Raw genomic sequence first — 15,755 nt, 5'->3', positions numbered from 1 at the left:
AGGCGACATTTGAAAGTGTTTTACACATCCCATTGCTTAGAAAGTGTGGTGGTGGTTTATGGAATTTTAGTGCTATTTAGTGTGATATGCCTGTTATTTTTCTTGTATTCTAATCAATCTAGGTGTGGTCACTGTACTGTAATTGAAGGTAGACTTAAAAGTCCAGAAACATAGTTTTTGTTAATTGTTTTCCCTACAAGTAAAGCAGGGTTTTCTGTCAGTAGCAATAGGCTATATGCACTAGGATAGATATAGCTCACATTAAATTCAGTAATAAAAATACAAATAAAAAGGTGGAGGGGAGGGAGGGGTTTGGATAACGCAGGTGCATTTAAAAGTGATTTTCACGTTTGGCCATCATCAAACTAATGTGCAAGCATGATTAGGTTGTAGCGATTGTAGTCCACAGCTAGTCTTTATTATTACCAACAAGGCAGGTGCCTACGGCACGCCTGCTTCGATCTCTACATTCAATGTTAGCCTAAAACATGTAAATGAGAATTAATCACATACATCAAAAGCGACAATAATTCAGCGATTAAACTTCCACGGCCATTTCGAAGAACCAAGTGATAGACTTCACTTCACTCAGTAATGTGTATAATGTGTTCAGGCGTATCGTCGGACAGCTCGGTTCGCGGGGGGGGGGTCCTGGCAGTTGTAGGCGCTGTTCCAAGCAAGCCTCCAAAAACACAAATAAAGATTGTTTATTTTTTGCCCTTTGTTTACATTTTTTTGCAACGACGCTATTATGGCATCGACGTTACTATCGCCCATGGTGGATTATTACAACGACGAGGAAGAGCTGGACAGCGTGGATGAGGAGGACGATCGCAGTTTCAGAGCAAGAGACTCTGAAGAAGGTAAAAAACAAAACTGTGCTGACCATCTGGGCTCAGTCTACTTGCTGGACACGGAATGGAAATCAGAATCAGAGACTTATGAAAGCAATAAACGAGTGGTTTTCAACCCTTTTCATGTCAAGGCTCATTATTTATTTGGAATGTGAGCCACGGACCACCGTTTGATGAGATTTAGCCTCTCAGACCCAAAACGTACGAATATTTTGTTGTGGTTGGATCAGATTTTGTCCTCAATTCCATGCTTGCTTGGTGATGTTGGTACCATATAATAGAGATAACAGGCCAACGTTGATTAAAATAACAATTACGAGTGTAACACATTACATTGAATTTCGTAGACTAATTCAATGTAAATTAATGAATGCGCATATTTAACAACAATTTAACTCTTGAGCGCGAGTTAAAGATCTAAGGGTCCATTTGGTTACCAACTCTCCATACCTGTGGAACTCCTGGGACCCCCTCAAGGACCAGTGGTTGAAAACCAATGCAATTAAAAGGTCTACTCGACTCAAAGAGTCTCTGGGAGTTTTTAATAAGAGTTATACATTCAAACACGTCCATCCTCCGGCTCTCTCCCGTACACTATCCTAATTCAATATTGTAATGTTTAACCCGCTGAACGGTGTTGCCAAACACCGCAGACTGCTGGCAAAAAATATATTCCCCAATCCCCTCCCATTTTCTCAATTGGAAATGTAATTTTTGTTTTATCTCGCGACTTAAATGACCAACGAAAGCCTCTCGATCTCGCGTGGCTATTATGTAGATAGTCGCAATGCTCCATTCGGTAATTAATAAAAATGCCATATAAAAAACAATAAGATCAGATCTACAAGTTGCGACGTGTTGTTAGCTTATATAGATCGAGCTGTTCTTTTGTTTTCATCCACATAGTTTGCGTGTCGTTCGTTCCCAGCAATGCAAGAGAGGACTATACACACACACACACACACACACACACACACACACACACACACAGTCACAGGAGGACAGGACAGAGTACACACACACACACACACACACACACACACACACACACACACACAGGACCGCAACCGAAACCTTCTCGCCTCTCTCTGCCCAATGTCAGTAGACCTGTCTGTCTTCTGTTGTCCGTCCTTTAACGTCCACTATGACTGAATGAGAGACACAGACTGACACACGCACAGGAGAGAGAGAGAGGGGGGATGACATGACAGCACAGCGAGGAGGTTGGTTTAGTTAGTATTACAGTTTAGGACAAACTACTATATCCAAACCATGTATTTTCTTGTGAGCTTTTCTTTCCACGGTGTCTTTTTTGGCTAATCGGCCTAGCTAGATTATTTTAGCTCACTGATCGGTGGCCGTCGTGTTTAACACGACCAGCGAAGCTAAAAAGAAAAACGTTTAAATGCTGGGTGCTAACTTGGAGCTAACGCTTATCAATGCCGGGCACGGCACGGACGGAGGCTCAGCTCAGCTGTGCTGCCTGCTGGTCACCGAAAAGCTGCTGTGTCAGCTTTGTCTGCCGGGGCCTTGAATTGATAAAATAAAAAAAAAGACATGGTACAACGTTATCTTCCATTTCCCATATTGGGCTGGTTCTCTAAAACTTGTGCCGGTGAGTTGCGTTGTCTCGTCGGCCCGACTTCGACTCGCAGTCTCTCTCTCTCACATCGCTTCTACTCTCTCGCCCCTCGCTGATGATGTTAACATGCTAACGTTAGCACCGGACAGACAGGAGTTGCTGTAGTCAGGGGGACTCAGGCAGTGGGACACGAAAGTGTCTGCGTGACGTGTGCGTGAGAGAGACACTTTAATCCCACCGACCGACCGGCCCGGCGTCCATGCGGCAAACGGCGTTGACATGATCCACGGGGGGGACCCGTGGAAGTGGCACTGGGATTACATACAGTATGATAATGTGCTTCGAAGGTTCGGTGTTGTTCAGTTCAGACTTCAGAATGATTGAATCAGATGGTCTGAGCGATGATGATCTGGGGATGTGTCTGTCTGTCTGTCTGTCTGTCTGTCAGTGGTGGGAAAAGTACTCAATTTTTACTCAGAAGTTCTGTACTGCAGTATAGAAATACTCTGTTTAAACTTACAAGTAAAAGTCTGGAATTCAAAATGTACTTGAGTAAAAGTACAAACGTTTTGGCATCAAAAAATACCTTTTAGGGTCCCAGTTTTAGGCAACAGTGGTTCGCGTCCCTAACCAAAAGTAAAAGTGCAAAATGTTTGAAAATGGCAGATCTACAAGCTCACAACATGACGCGTTGTGAGCTTGAAGACTGGCAATTTCCTGCAGACCTACAAGATCTACCTACTAGGTATAAAATAGGGTTAAAGTGGATTAATGTGTGTTTTATAATATAATCATTTATATCTGCAAAGTAACTAGTAACTAAAAGTTTTCAAATAATTGTAGTGTAGTAAAACTGCAATATTTGGATCCGAGATGTAGTGGAGTAGAAGTGAAAGTATAGGAAATTGGAAATACTCAAAGTACAAATGCCTCAAAATTGTACTTAAGTACAGTACTTAAGTAAATCTACTTAGTTACTTTACAGTTACACCACTGCTGTCTGTCATCTATACGTGGAACATCTGAACTGTCAGATGTATAATAGCGGTGCCATTCGCTCGCCGCCTGGTGCCACGCACGTTGTGTGGATCCACGCAGCTCTGTCGTCTCGCCTTCAACTTCATCTCATAGCATGTTGGCAAGGCTGGTTTAAGCCTCATTTATACTTGGTTCCCTGCCGCTGTCAGGCTCGGCAAATAGCAGATCTACAAGCTCACAACTGAATGTGACGTGTTGTGAGCCTGTAGATCTGCTACTTAATGCATGCAACTAAGTATAAACCAGGCTTTAGCTGCATTCGGCCCGCCTCTTCGACGACTTCCGTGCATGGAGTGCGTACGTAGTTGGCACCCTATGAGCTGACTGCAAAGATCTGCTGGACAGAAATGCACAAGAAGCTGATTGGAATTGTGTGCGTGTGTGCGTGTGCGTGTGCATGCGAGATATATCTGTCTCTGTTTGACTGACATCTCACAGACTGTCTCGCATCTTTCCAGACACCGAGGATGCCAGTGAAACTGACCTGGCCAAGCACGATGAGGATGATTATGTGGAAATCAAAGAACAGTAAGTGTCTTATTATTAATCACATTCATAAAGCTGCCAAAAATAAAGGCACGACTCAGGAAATTAGACATCCATACTATATTGAAAAGCTGGCTTCTTGGCACCGTTTGACCATGAATTGCATTTTCCTGGTACCACTTTGAGTCCAAAGAAAATGCCATTAAATACAAAACCATTCTGAGGCTTCATTCATCATGGTTCATGACCTCTGAGGATGACAGTGCCTCCATCTGCAGATATCCACTGAATGATTTTAACGAGCATGATGAAATGAAAACCCAACCCATATCATGCCAACCAATAGAAGATTTCATGGAATATTCTGAAACTGCACCCTGGCGGATGTGTTCTATTTTGGGCAGTGTAAAATGTTTTAAGTGAATAGAAAATGATTAAGTATGTGCGAGGTCTGACTGTTTTGTTACCGTTGTAGACAGTGAATGAGTTCAGTGTGTTCAGCTCTTTGATCGATGTTTGTTGCAGGATGTACCAAGACAAACTGGCCTCCTTGAAAAGACAGCTTCAGCAATTACAGGAAGGTAAAGGCAAGAAGAATTTCTATTAATTTTGCACTCATTGATCTCTTTCAGTAAGAGATTATAGATTTTCAAGAATAGAACCAGTGGATAGTGGGTTGGTGCTGTGTTAATAAAAATAATTTTGTTGCAGGCACACTACAAGAGTATCAGAAGAGAATGAAGAAGTTAGACCAGCAGTACAAAGAGAGGCTCCGCAATGCGGGTAGGTTTCAGTAACACTGGGAGAGTAGAGCACAACCTTGCATTTGCTTGGTTTTACACACTTGTACAACGTTGATATCCTTTTTTCTTTCTCCTCAAAACGTGAACTGCAGCAAGATGTTTTGTTAACAGCATTTTCCTTTCTGTCTCCGCAGATTTGTTTCTCCAGCTTGAGGTAAGCACGTTGGATGTCACCGACTGCTGCAGTTTATGGCACTTGACATTTCACAATTGGGATTGCAACTTCTAAGGCGAACACACCTCACCTCAGTCTCTTCGGTTCTGATCCCCTCTTTCCACTGTGTCTCGTTGCGCTCCCCCACTCCATCCTCCTCCCCCCATTTCTCTTCTGCAGACAGAGCAGGTGGAGAGGAACTACATCAAAGAGAAGAAGGCGGCTGTGAAGGAGTTTGATGACAAGAAGGTTGAGCTGAAGGAGAACTTAATCGCAGAGCTGGAGGAGAAGAAGAAGATGATCGAGAATGAGAAATTAACGATGGAGCTGACAGGCGGTATGGGGCAACCTGAGGGGAAAAGTCAGGGGGCTAGTTGTGGGTGGATGTCGAGATGGGGACACGTTTATATTTCCACCATTAGTATGAGAAGTTTCACTTCACTTTCAGCTTGTTTTTCTTACGAAGGCTACTGATGAAATTGTGTTCGTGGCTTTTGCTCTGAAGGCCTTGTTGAAATTAGTTAAATACTTCTGTTTTTACAATGGCTAGGTTATGGATAAGTAAGCCTTGCCGAGCCTTGAGGCCCATAGGGCAGGAGGCTATCTCCTGTTTCCTTAGCGTGAGGCAGCTTGATGTACAAGCACACCCCCTGAACATGACGCTAGTATGTCACAGTCGCAGGGACTACTACAAGGCCACTGAACTTATGAATGTACAGGTACCATCCATTCAGGCCATCTAACTGTCAACTTACAGAGAAGCCAGCCATCGTCCAGTCTGAAGTCTGTTCCCTGTGCTGCTTTGTCTCAGATTAAATGAGTCATCATGGGTTGAGCCAGAGCATCGAGTGGCTAAATTTGCCCGAATCATATTCCCATGGTCAAAGATTATTCAGACGTTTTATAGAAAGAACATTTATACTTTAGTTAACCAAAACACTTTCATAGTTAGTGCCATTAGTGCCATGTGAGTGCAGCAGCACTTGGTTGCAGCCGTTATATTCGGGAAACCAGATATTGCTGCAAATTGCGATTTGATGTTGGCCAGTTCCCCATAAGATAACATAATGGTCCATTAAATTAGCATACAATGTAAATGTGCCTTTGCCACTCTGACAACACAGCTAAAATACATACATAACAGCAGTATTCATGGTCTGGCTGGAAGAGTATTTTATTAAGTCCCTGTTTAGAATGGCCATAACAGAGTGACCATTTATCACTTTGGTGCTGAATGTTGGTTATGCAGTGATGCACCGTGATTGTGTTGTGTATTCACTATACAGTGATTTAGCTCTGGTTGGATCTTATACTCGACTACTAGGAGATTATCCCATCACCTACTGGTAACATAGAACTTTGGTTTGACTACTCTTACTTAGGCCTTTCCTCCCTTAGTAACATAAATAGGCGATGATAGGCCATTGATGAAACTCCTCCACCCCCTTTGGTCTTGTGCCCTCCGCTCCAGTCTGGCTACTCGTCTAGGCCTATATTTACGATCCTTCTGGTGATGTCATCGTGTCAGTGTCGGGTGACCTTTCGTTTACCCCGGAAGTAATGGTGACCCATAAGCTAGCGGACAGTGTCATCCAGAGTAAAAAAATAAGCAACTTGTCGAACTCGGGCGTGGCAGCCTGGACCTTTGGATATGACTCGGGGAAATTCGGTTTTCCTTCATGTTCTTCATATATACACCAAAAATGTACATGGTAATCTCTAGTGGTAATTTAACTCTCAGTTTGTACATTAATGTTTAGTTCGTTTCCCCATCTAAGTTGATCTAACCCAATCACATGTCTTCTTGCTGTGATGTATGTGAACGTGCAGATTCCATGGAGGTCAAACCCATCATGACCAGGAAGTTGAGGAGGAGACCTAACGACCCTGTCCCCATTCCAGACAAACGAAGAAAACCCGCACCTGATATCCTTCACATTCACATGAACAAAAAACACTTCTGCTTATCAGCGCTGTTGTTTGGCAGAAACCCGCTTTCTCCATATTTGAACTGTTTGTTTTGACATCTGTCAGTGGTGAGCGCACCTCATGGCGCGCTCTGCTGGCGCACAAGTAGGCCACACATGGCCTACTTGTGCACAAGATGCAGGTTGGCACCTCGACAGAGTGCAGTTCTAGTTGGCTATAGCGCCAGCCAGTGCTGATGACGATACGTTGTTGTCTGCAGATGATCCGTGCACCGTTTTGTTTCTGCCCCATGTTGCTTTCCCTAACTGACCGTACCTCAGTTAAATTACTTGCTAACAGATGATCAGATCACAGAAGATCTAAGAACACTGAATAAGGTAACGTCATTGTTTTTTAAATACTGACACATTGGCCTTGGCCAGAGTCTTTATTTATTTTCTTATCACATACAGTTTGATTTAAATGTTTCTACACATTCTCTTCACAGCTGAAGTCACCAAAGCGACCAGGTATGTCAGAATTAAAGTTCACTATGAGCTATTGGTGGGCAATCTTGTTCACCATAAGGTATATTCACATAATGTACATCATTTTAAGAGTTTGAGAATTTTGTCTGTTTCTCAGCCGATTTAAAATATGGGCTTTTTTTCTAAAATGCTAACGGATATGACCAAAATATAAACTAATACAAACTTTACACCATAAGAAAACATTAAAAGCCATTAGAAACACTCGGAGTGATTGCAGGTTCCAATCCTGTGTTTCTTGTTCGTATCGGGGCTACCCTTTTTGTTCATTTGGATCACAGATTCATCCATCCATCCATCCTTCCATCTGCAACCGCTTATCCGGAATCGGGTCGCGGGGGTAACAGTTGCAACAGAGATTTCCAGTGTGCCCTCTCCTAAGAGAGATGCCAGCCACCCGTCTGAGAAAACTCTTTTCGGCCGCTTGTACCCGCGACCTTATACTTTCGGTCATGACCCACACTCCATGACCATAGGTGAGAGTAGGAACGAAGATTGCTCGGTAGACCTTTAACTAATTGACTGCCAACATTGTTTTTCGACTTACCGTAAATCCTCTGATAGTGACCTCTATTCAATAAAAAAAACTGCCTTCTATTAATGACCGGGGGCGTTGTTGAAACAAGCAGTTAAAGGTGTCATGTCATGCCTCCGAAAATTATCATTATAATACAATTCATCAGGTGGTTTTAGTAAAAAACTGTCTGAAAGCAGGTCGAGGCGTATATCACAGATGGATTGGTGAATTCCCCCCTCGCACTTCCATAACAGCCCATGAAAATGAGGAAGTGACCTCAACATAAATTGTCAGCAAACACCGCCACCCTATGTGGCCGACTTAAGCTCCCTGCTGCCCGGGGTAAAATCCAGCATCCAACCGCCCAACAGCGGGGGTGGTAATTCACCATAGTGATTTTCATCATTTCAACAAATAAGCATAAACAAACTACTGGGGGAAGAAGGAAGGGACAGAGGAAACGTATCTCTGTGCAGTGGGAGCGTAGGGAAGGAGAAGCCGTACAACAGTACAGTAGATATTATATATTACATTATCATCATCATCATGCATACATAAATCAGTCCCATGCTTGCTTGGCCTTAAACCCAAACTGATTGTCAGTGGAACCAAAATAGAAACACAGTCGATCTAGTAAGACTCTTTCAAGGACCTTGGACATAACACTGGCTAGAGCTATTGGTCTATATTTATCCAAGCTCCCCACCTTGCCTGCTTTGTCCTTAATTACCGGCACCAGAGTGACAGACAACATAGATTGAGGCAACAGGCCATGCGTCATGAGCCCAGTAAAACATATGGCATGCAGAACAGCAACCTTAGGACTGGCATGTTTAAGGTGCTCATCAGTGATCTTATCAGAGCCACTAGCTTTGTTAACAGCTAGCTGTTCAATTGCTTTGTGGACCTCATTAACTGTGACCCCAACAGCATCACATCTAAGAATGTTGCCCATATTATATGGGTATAAATGCGGGGGCATACTTACAAAATAAGATATACCCTGGGCACGTTGTGACGTCATCAATCATATTAGTTAATTTGATAGTCTGATTTCCCTTTGAATTATTCTTTATTTCATGTCATGACAATGGAAAAAGCCTGTCTCCAAATACATGCCTCTTTTTCCCCCTTATTTAAAAGTCACTAGATGTTTACTTTGATACCGCGTGACTCGCCCCTGTCCTCATACTTCCTGGTGCAGCACAACACAAAAACACAGAGCTGCTTGACAGAGACGCAAGTTTGATGTAACGTTCAAAGGGGGACATTTTGCGGTATGCGGCGGAGCATACTGGAGGAGGGAGAAAGACAGTTAGCAAGGAATTTTAGACACAACTTTAAGAGGAAATCTACCCAACAGTGAGTGATGGAGGCAAGAAGTTTGTCTATTGTATATTTTTACTTCCTCCTCTTCCTCTCTCCTGTCTCTTATTGTGAGCGTACCCCTCAGTTGAAGTTATAATTTGCACTAAATTGATTAATTGTGTTCATGTACAGTAAGCTCAAGCTGCATTAATGTTATTGTGGGAAATGCCATCTTTTGTAAGCTTTGCAGCTGAACTTGACTGTTAAGTTAAAATGACCAGTGGCCACCTGTAACTGCACTGTTACTTTTATATAGTACTTGGTTTCAATAAATGAACCCAGTACATTTTACTGGGTTCAAACTGACACAAAATGGTCATTAATTCATTCTGATCCGTTTGAAAAATAGAAATATAAACCTCTCTCTTAGTATATAGTATATGCCTCCTTCCAATAAAAACCTGGTACCCGCTACAGTTGAAACAAATAAAAGCCTGGGACACTATTTGAGGATTTATGGTATGTCGTTCCCTGCCACGCTTTCAGAGATTTTCACTAACCTTTAAAAAATCATAGAATATTCCACGTTGCTCCGATTTGCTCACGGGTGTCTTGGAGTTGGAAAATAATCCCTGTCCACTCGCGACGATCCACTCAAAACATAGCCGTTTCCGCGTCCACCTCATTTCCTCACTCGTCCCATAGACTAACAATATGTGGCATTTTCCTTTTTTGATCAACGTGTCAGGTGACCTTCCGGCTTCCCCCGGAAATAATTGGTGACCAATAAGCTAGCCAACAGCGCCATCCAGAGTAAAAGAAAATAAGCAACTCGTGCAACTCGTCGGTGGCAGCGTGGAGCATTGCAACTCGTGCAACTCGTTTGACAGCATTAAATGAGTTAACACCATGCAAGTTTCCAGTCAGTCACGCATCTCGCAGCATAACGAATTGAGCATTATTCAGCATGCTTTGAGCAATTGATTTACTACTTTTGTTTCACATACCCATTGGGAACTAGATTTAACACCTGCTATTTCCTCTGCCAGTCTCCCCCTCATCCCCAGATCACCTCCCCACCACTCCCATGGAGAGCCCCTCCCAGCGCTACGAGGCTCGCATCGAGGAGGGGAAACTCTACTACGACAAAAGATGGTACTTTGTTCTTTTTCACCCTATGAGTCAAGCACATAGTATCGCAGAGTCTATCTCCTACATATAACCTAGGCCAGTCAGAAGAGTAGATTTGTGTAAAAGAAGAAGAAATTATTATGAAATTGATGATTTTTCAAAACGTTTACAAAAATAGCAGTTGTGAGCTATTGGTGGGCAAAACCGTTCATTTAAGTGAAAGAATAATTTTGTTCGCGTTCACGGCAATGATCAGTTCAAATGATTTGTTCACTCGTGCAAAGAAGCGCATGTCTCACTCGTCGCAACAACCTGACAATCATAAGCTGTCCATTGTCATAATTATTCCTTTCATAGTTAAATAATGGGGCAACCATTACTGTCCGTTCACTCCATTGGCCATTGTGAAGGAGGCTGGACCCACGCGCATATACTTTATTTCTTTCATACTTAAATGGGGCATACTAACTGGTCACTACAAGTCTTTTGTTCAGGAACGACAAACACAATCACATTAACACAACAAAACAATAGTTCTTATTTCAATTCAGATTGCAAATGAATCACTCTGTCCGCTGTCAGAGTGTGCCGTCCTGTGTGCAGGGCTCGGGGAGGGGAGAACAAAAGCATGAATGTAACCTTTTAAAGAAATGAACACATCGTTCTTGATTCTTTCTTTTGACAACCACAGACCTAGGCCTCACAGGTGATCTGGGACTGTAATACTGTACAAAACCACTAGATGGCCACATGGCCATACTCATATCACTTCAAGTACTTATGGTTGATGGTTGGTGTTATTTGTGTACTTAAGAGCTACTGGATAGAAAAGGGAAAATGTAATGGTCTAAGACAGTGGCTGAATTGTGTACAATGCCACAGTCTGCTACAATAGAGACCTCATGGAAATAATAGGTATATCTTTTTATTTTATTTGTTTGAGCGGTGCTAGCCGCTCCAATACATGATTTTGTGTGTATGACCATGTGAATATATTCAGTGTTTTTCCTTTGTATCAAATACTGATGATGTGCGTCCCTATCCACGTCCCTTTTCTGATTGGACAAAATGACGATGAGCACATATCTTTACATAATCGTTTCAAGTGCGAAGTGAGCACTTTGCACCCAAATATATATCATTTTGGGTGGTCTCTTGACATGAAAGAGTTTTGAGAACCACTGTCATAGCAGCGTACGGCGTACGCTTATTAGAAAACCTTTAGGATTTAGAAGCCAATTTGTAGAATCGTCCTGCAGTGCTTAATGGGTTAATATCACTTTAACCAGTGCACAGTCACCTGCAATCGGAGGCAAGCGACCGTGAGGAACTGCCGGGAGAAATGTGTGTGCCTCATTATCCCACCCTGGTTCATTAATGATCAAATGTTATGGGTGTCAGTGTCAACCCTGGAGGCTTGGCTACTCCTCCCTGTGACGGTTAGGTGCTGTTTAAAAAAGAATAAGAATAAGAAGACAGTGTTTGTTTTGACACCGCTGTCAGATTATCTATGTAGAGCAGTCTCAGGAGGATGGAGAGCTATTCATCTGGGTACAATTATGTAGTATGTGTGCAGTGAAAACCATTCAGCGACTGCACAAGTTCCCTTTTCCTGCTCGCTGCCTTACTCTTAACCATAATCAATTTTGTGTGTGTGTGTGTGTGTGTGTGTGTGTGTGTGCGTGTGCGCGTGTGTGTGTGTGTGCGCACGCAGGTACCACAAGAGCCAGGCCATCTACCTGGAGTCCAAGGACAACACCAAGATCAGCTGTGTCATCAGTTCGGTGGGGACCAATGAGGTGAGAGACAGAATATCATATTATGTACAAGGGCACAGTGGCGCAGTCGGTAGCGCTGTCGCACTCACAGCTAGAAGGTCCTGCGTTCGATTCTCTCCTCCAAGTCATCAGTGCCCACACCCTTGGTGGGGTTGGCGAAAGGGCTTTTCTGTGTGGAGTTTGCATGTTCTCACCGTGTCTCCTAGGGTAGGCACCCTCACAAAAGAAAACATGCAGTAATCCTGGTCTCTATACTGCCTCCTCCTGGCCAGCCAGAAAAGCGGCTTGGACTCCTCATGCATAGAAGGAAGCATGAGGTCAGTCTGTTGCTCTCCCCAGGTTGGCAGAGGAAGTGTAGCGCCCAGGATTACAATAGATAATTGACACTGGGTGAAAAAAATGGGTTAGAAAAATTGTGGGATAAAGATAAAAGATGTACAGCTGCTTGGCTCCGGATTAGCGACACAGAGGAGAGACATGTCAGAGTGTAACAGAGTGATGCCCTTTTGGAAAGCGCTGAACCAATTCAGTGCACCAAAAATGGAAAGTTTTCACTTTGACGCAGTGCCCAACAATCCACCACCCGCCCAGGTATGGTAGAGGAACAGAACAACACAACGTTCCAATGCCCTAACCATGATCTGGCATGCAGTAGAAAAAATGCTAATGCCTGGTCTACAGCGAGACGTTTTGGCTGTAGAACCGAGAACACTTGCTACTTGTTACCATATTGAGGGATTTTCTCCATTTAGATTTCTGCTCATTTCTGCCCTCCTCAGATTTGGGTGAGGAAGACGAGCGACAGCACAAAGATGAGGATCTACCTGGGACAGCTACAGAGGGGGGCGTTTGTCATCCGCCGGCGGTCGGCCGCATGAAACGCAACCTCTCCCACTTCCATCTGTTCGCCCATCCATCCATCCTAAGAAGGGAATATCTTCAGAAATAGTGTCATATCCTGGAATAAATTCCTTACAAAAAAAAATCTTCACCAATGTTGTTGTAAACACATCTCACAAAGACTGAAATTCAGTTTCCCTAGGAGAATCTGTGACAGCTGCTGAAAGTTGCGGTCCCATTTAATATACAGGAAAAAACACACCAAAATAAATATGCTTTAAGTAGCATGTGAGGGGTCAAACTGTTTTTTTTTTCATGATTCTGAATCCATTGCAAGCATTCGTTTTGCACGAAAAAAATTCCCTGGCCAAAAGAATCGCCTGACAAAACTATGGTTTAGTGATGAGTCATCACTTTTCACAGTTTTGTGGGAGCCACCTTCACCCCAAGGAATGTTTTTTGTACAAAACGCGTGATTCCTAAACCCACCAGGATTGTTAGCGCTGCTCGCTCAAGTGCAAAATACCTACTACCTACTGATCCATTACAATAATACACGCAGCATAATAGGCCCAACGCCATATCCAAACCATAACAATTTAACTGATAATCAGTAAGAGTTTTTATTTTGAGCACAGTAGTGACAAATTAATAGCTTTCTCAGTACGTTTTTCTCTTTAGCAAAGTTACAAAGTTTTCCCTTTATTAAGCACAGTACAATTAAGTCAGTTTCAAGTTTTTTTTTGCACAGTTTATTTTGAGCACTGTAGTGAGAAATTAATATTTGTGCATTGTGCAAATGCAGGCTTTTCTCAAGTAGGCCTACAAGTCTTCATGCCTCTGACTTTATCCACCCTCCATGTGTCAGGCAGGGATTTCAGCCACTCCTGGAAGTCCTCGCGTTTCCGCGAGGCGGGTCTTAACTCAAGCCTGGTGGGTTTAGGAATCACGCGTGCAAAACGGATGCTTGCAATGGATTCAGAATGGTGTGTTTTATCCTGTATAGTTAAGTTAATGGGACCCCAACTTTCAGAAACTGTCACAGATTCTCCTAGGGAAACTGAATTTCAGTCTTTGTGGGATGTGTTACTGGACACCTTTACAAACACATTGGTGAAGAAAATCTTTGGTAAGGAATTTATTCCAGGACTTTTTAAGATATTCCCTTCTTATCTTCCATCCACCTACGTATCTGCTTGGCAACCGTCACTTTCCGGTATTGGCGCGTAGTCTCCTCTACGTCATTCAGCCCCGACACCCAGACTCTTTCATGCCCAAGGATGTCTCTTCAGCTCGCTCTTACCTGTTGTCTCAGCCAATTAGGATCAACAATGGGTTTATCCTGTTCACAATCCTGGTATCAACAGCCTCAGTCTATTCTCCCTGGGCTGACATTTCTTCTTGCTTGTCATGGCGGTTGCTTCTTGTCTTATTTCTCATGGACGCATAATGTTATTTTCTGAAGCACAACTCTGCAGTTGTCCAGGGAAGCCATCTTCAAGCCATGTCTCGAGCTGTTTTTTTTTATTTTATTCTCAAAAATAAAATGTAAATATTATGAAGCAATAATGGTATTGCTGCTGTTGTTGCCTTTGTTTTTTTCTAATCTAGCATCTGATGCTGTGGGTATGTGTGGTTGATTGTATAGAGCCTGGCTGGGAACTTGTTCGTCTGTTCACTGAAAGGTATTATTTCTACTGTCTACTTTGTTGTAGAAAATGTTGCAAAGTAGAATACTTTGTGCTGTCAATTATTGGAGGCTACATTTCATTGTTTTCTTTCTTTTTGTACAATATTGTGTTTTGAAAATGAAAATCCAGTGCATCACACATGGTTTCTTTTTGGAAAAAATAAATGTATATGGATTTCTTTAATGTTTCTAATATTTAATCTTTATTGTCGTGTGTGTGTGGGGGGGAGAGTAGCCTGGAAACCAGACGAATCTGCCATTGCAAAAAATAACCCCTGCAGATTTGGTCTGGTCAGTTGTGATTCGATTTCACTCCCTCTGAAGTATTGAGGGACCAATCAGGGTCAGTATGCAAATGTGGGGTGGGTTTTATCACCACTTCACCTAGCTCTGGTCCAGAGCGTTAGCCAGGTCTCTCTAAAGGCTTCATCAGAGTCTGAGGTGAAGAGCTATCACCTAAAAATGTGATGGACATCATAGTCACAGACTCATGGTGAAGTCCTATCACCGCGCTTCTGTGCCTCTAAAACCAGGGGTCTAGATTGACCAATAAGTGAACGCGGTGATGGGGAGATCTCTGAAATTAAAAACAGAGGAGAGATTTCTAGGTCTGCGGTGATGGCTCTTCACCGCGGCTAATGACATAATGTTGTAGTTTTCTGACTTTAAAAGACTACACACGGTGATAACCCATCACCGCAGACTACACTATGATAAGGCCATAACGTTCTGCCAGGAAGCAGGCTCAGCCTCAGATACAGGACCTGGAATTCTACTCCGCTCGACTTCAATAAAAATAAACTGAACTACTTCGCTACTCACCTAAACAAAGGTAGTTTTGCGTTGTTGAAAGTATTCTCCATGGGAAACCTCTCAGCATCCCACCCACTCTGTAAAATACACTATTTTTTGTCATGAAATAAAATGCATCCAACTCGACCGCCGCGGACACCACCCGAATACTTATAACTGCGTCGGTCGAGTTGGATGCATTTTATTTCATGACAAAAATAGTGTGTTTTACAGACTGGGTGGGGTGCTGAGTGGTTTCCCACCACAGAATAGACTTTCAACAATGCAAAACTACCTTTGATTAGGTGAGTAATTTGGACATGGAA

The 15,755-nt window shown here is 42.9% G+C and overlaps 1 protein-coding gene across 3 annotated transcripts; it reads left to right on the top strand.

Annotated features, from left to right (window-relative positions):
* Window positions 1-683: 683 nt before the first annotated feature.
* Window positions 684-14,775, top strand: suds3 (SDS3 homolog, SIN3A corepressor complex component). 3 transcript variants are annotated; one of them, XM_080738055.1, is made up of 12 exons: window positions 684-863; window positions 3,933-4,002; window positions 4,486-4,541; window positions 4,672-4,743; window positions 4,898-4,917; window positions 5,098-5,254; window positions 6,748-6,843; window positions 7,162-7,223; window positions 7,334-7,355; window positions 10,248-10,353; window positions 12,044-12,128; window positions 12,887-14,775. In XM_080738055.1, the coding sequence occupies exons 1-12, from the start codon at window positions 752-754 to the stop codon at window positions 12,983-12,985; spliced, it is 957 nt and encodes a 318-aa protein (XP_080594181.1). In that variant the 5' UTR covers window positions 684-751; the 3' UTR covers window positions 12,986-14,775. The 3 variants fall into 3 exon arrangements, with proteins under 3 accessions (XP_080594181.1, XP_080594180.1, XP_080594182.1); XM_080738054.1 differs by having other exon boundaries at window positions 4,486-4,547; XM_080738056.1 differs by lacking the exon at window positions 684-863 and adding an exon at window positions 1,940-2,077 and having other exon boundaries at window positions 4,486-4,547.
* Window positions 14,776-15,755: the final 980 nt, after the last annotated feature.

This window comes from Nannobrachium achirus (assembly GCF_963921795.1).
Source record: "Nannobrachium achirus genome assembly, chromosome: 12".
NCBI classification, from domain to species: domain Eukaryota; kingdom Metazoa; phylum Chordata; class Actinopteri; order Myctophiformes; family Myctophidae; genus Nannobrachium; species Nannobrachium achirus.
Note: the sequence above shows the minus strand (reverse complement) of the source record. Positions and strands in the feature narration are given on the sequence as shown.

Bases quoted from the DNA above. Each gene is read 5' to 3' on its own strand.
- suds3 (XM_080738054.1), top strand. From the start codon at position 752: ATGGCATCGACGTTACTATCGCCCATGGTGGATTATTACAACGACGAG. The intron at 4,003-4,485 runs GTAAGTGTCTTA...TGTTTGTTGCAG, and splicing joins TATGTGGAAATCAAAGAACA to GATGTACCAAGACAAACTGG. The intron at 4,744-4,897 runs GTAGGTTTCAGT...CTGTCTCCGCAG, and splicing joins AGAGAGGCTCCGCAATGCGG to ATTTGTTTCTCCAGCTTGAG.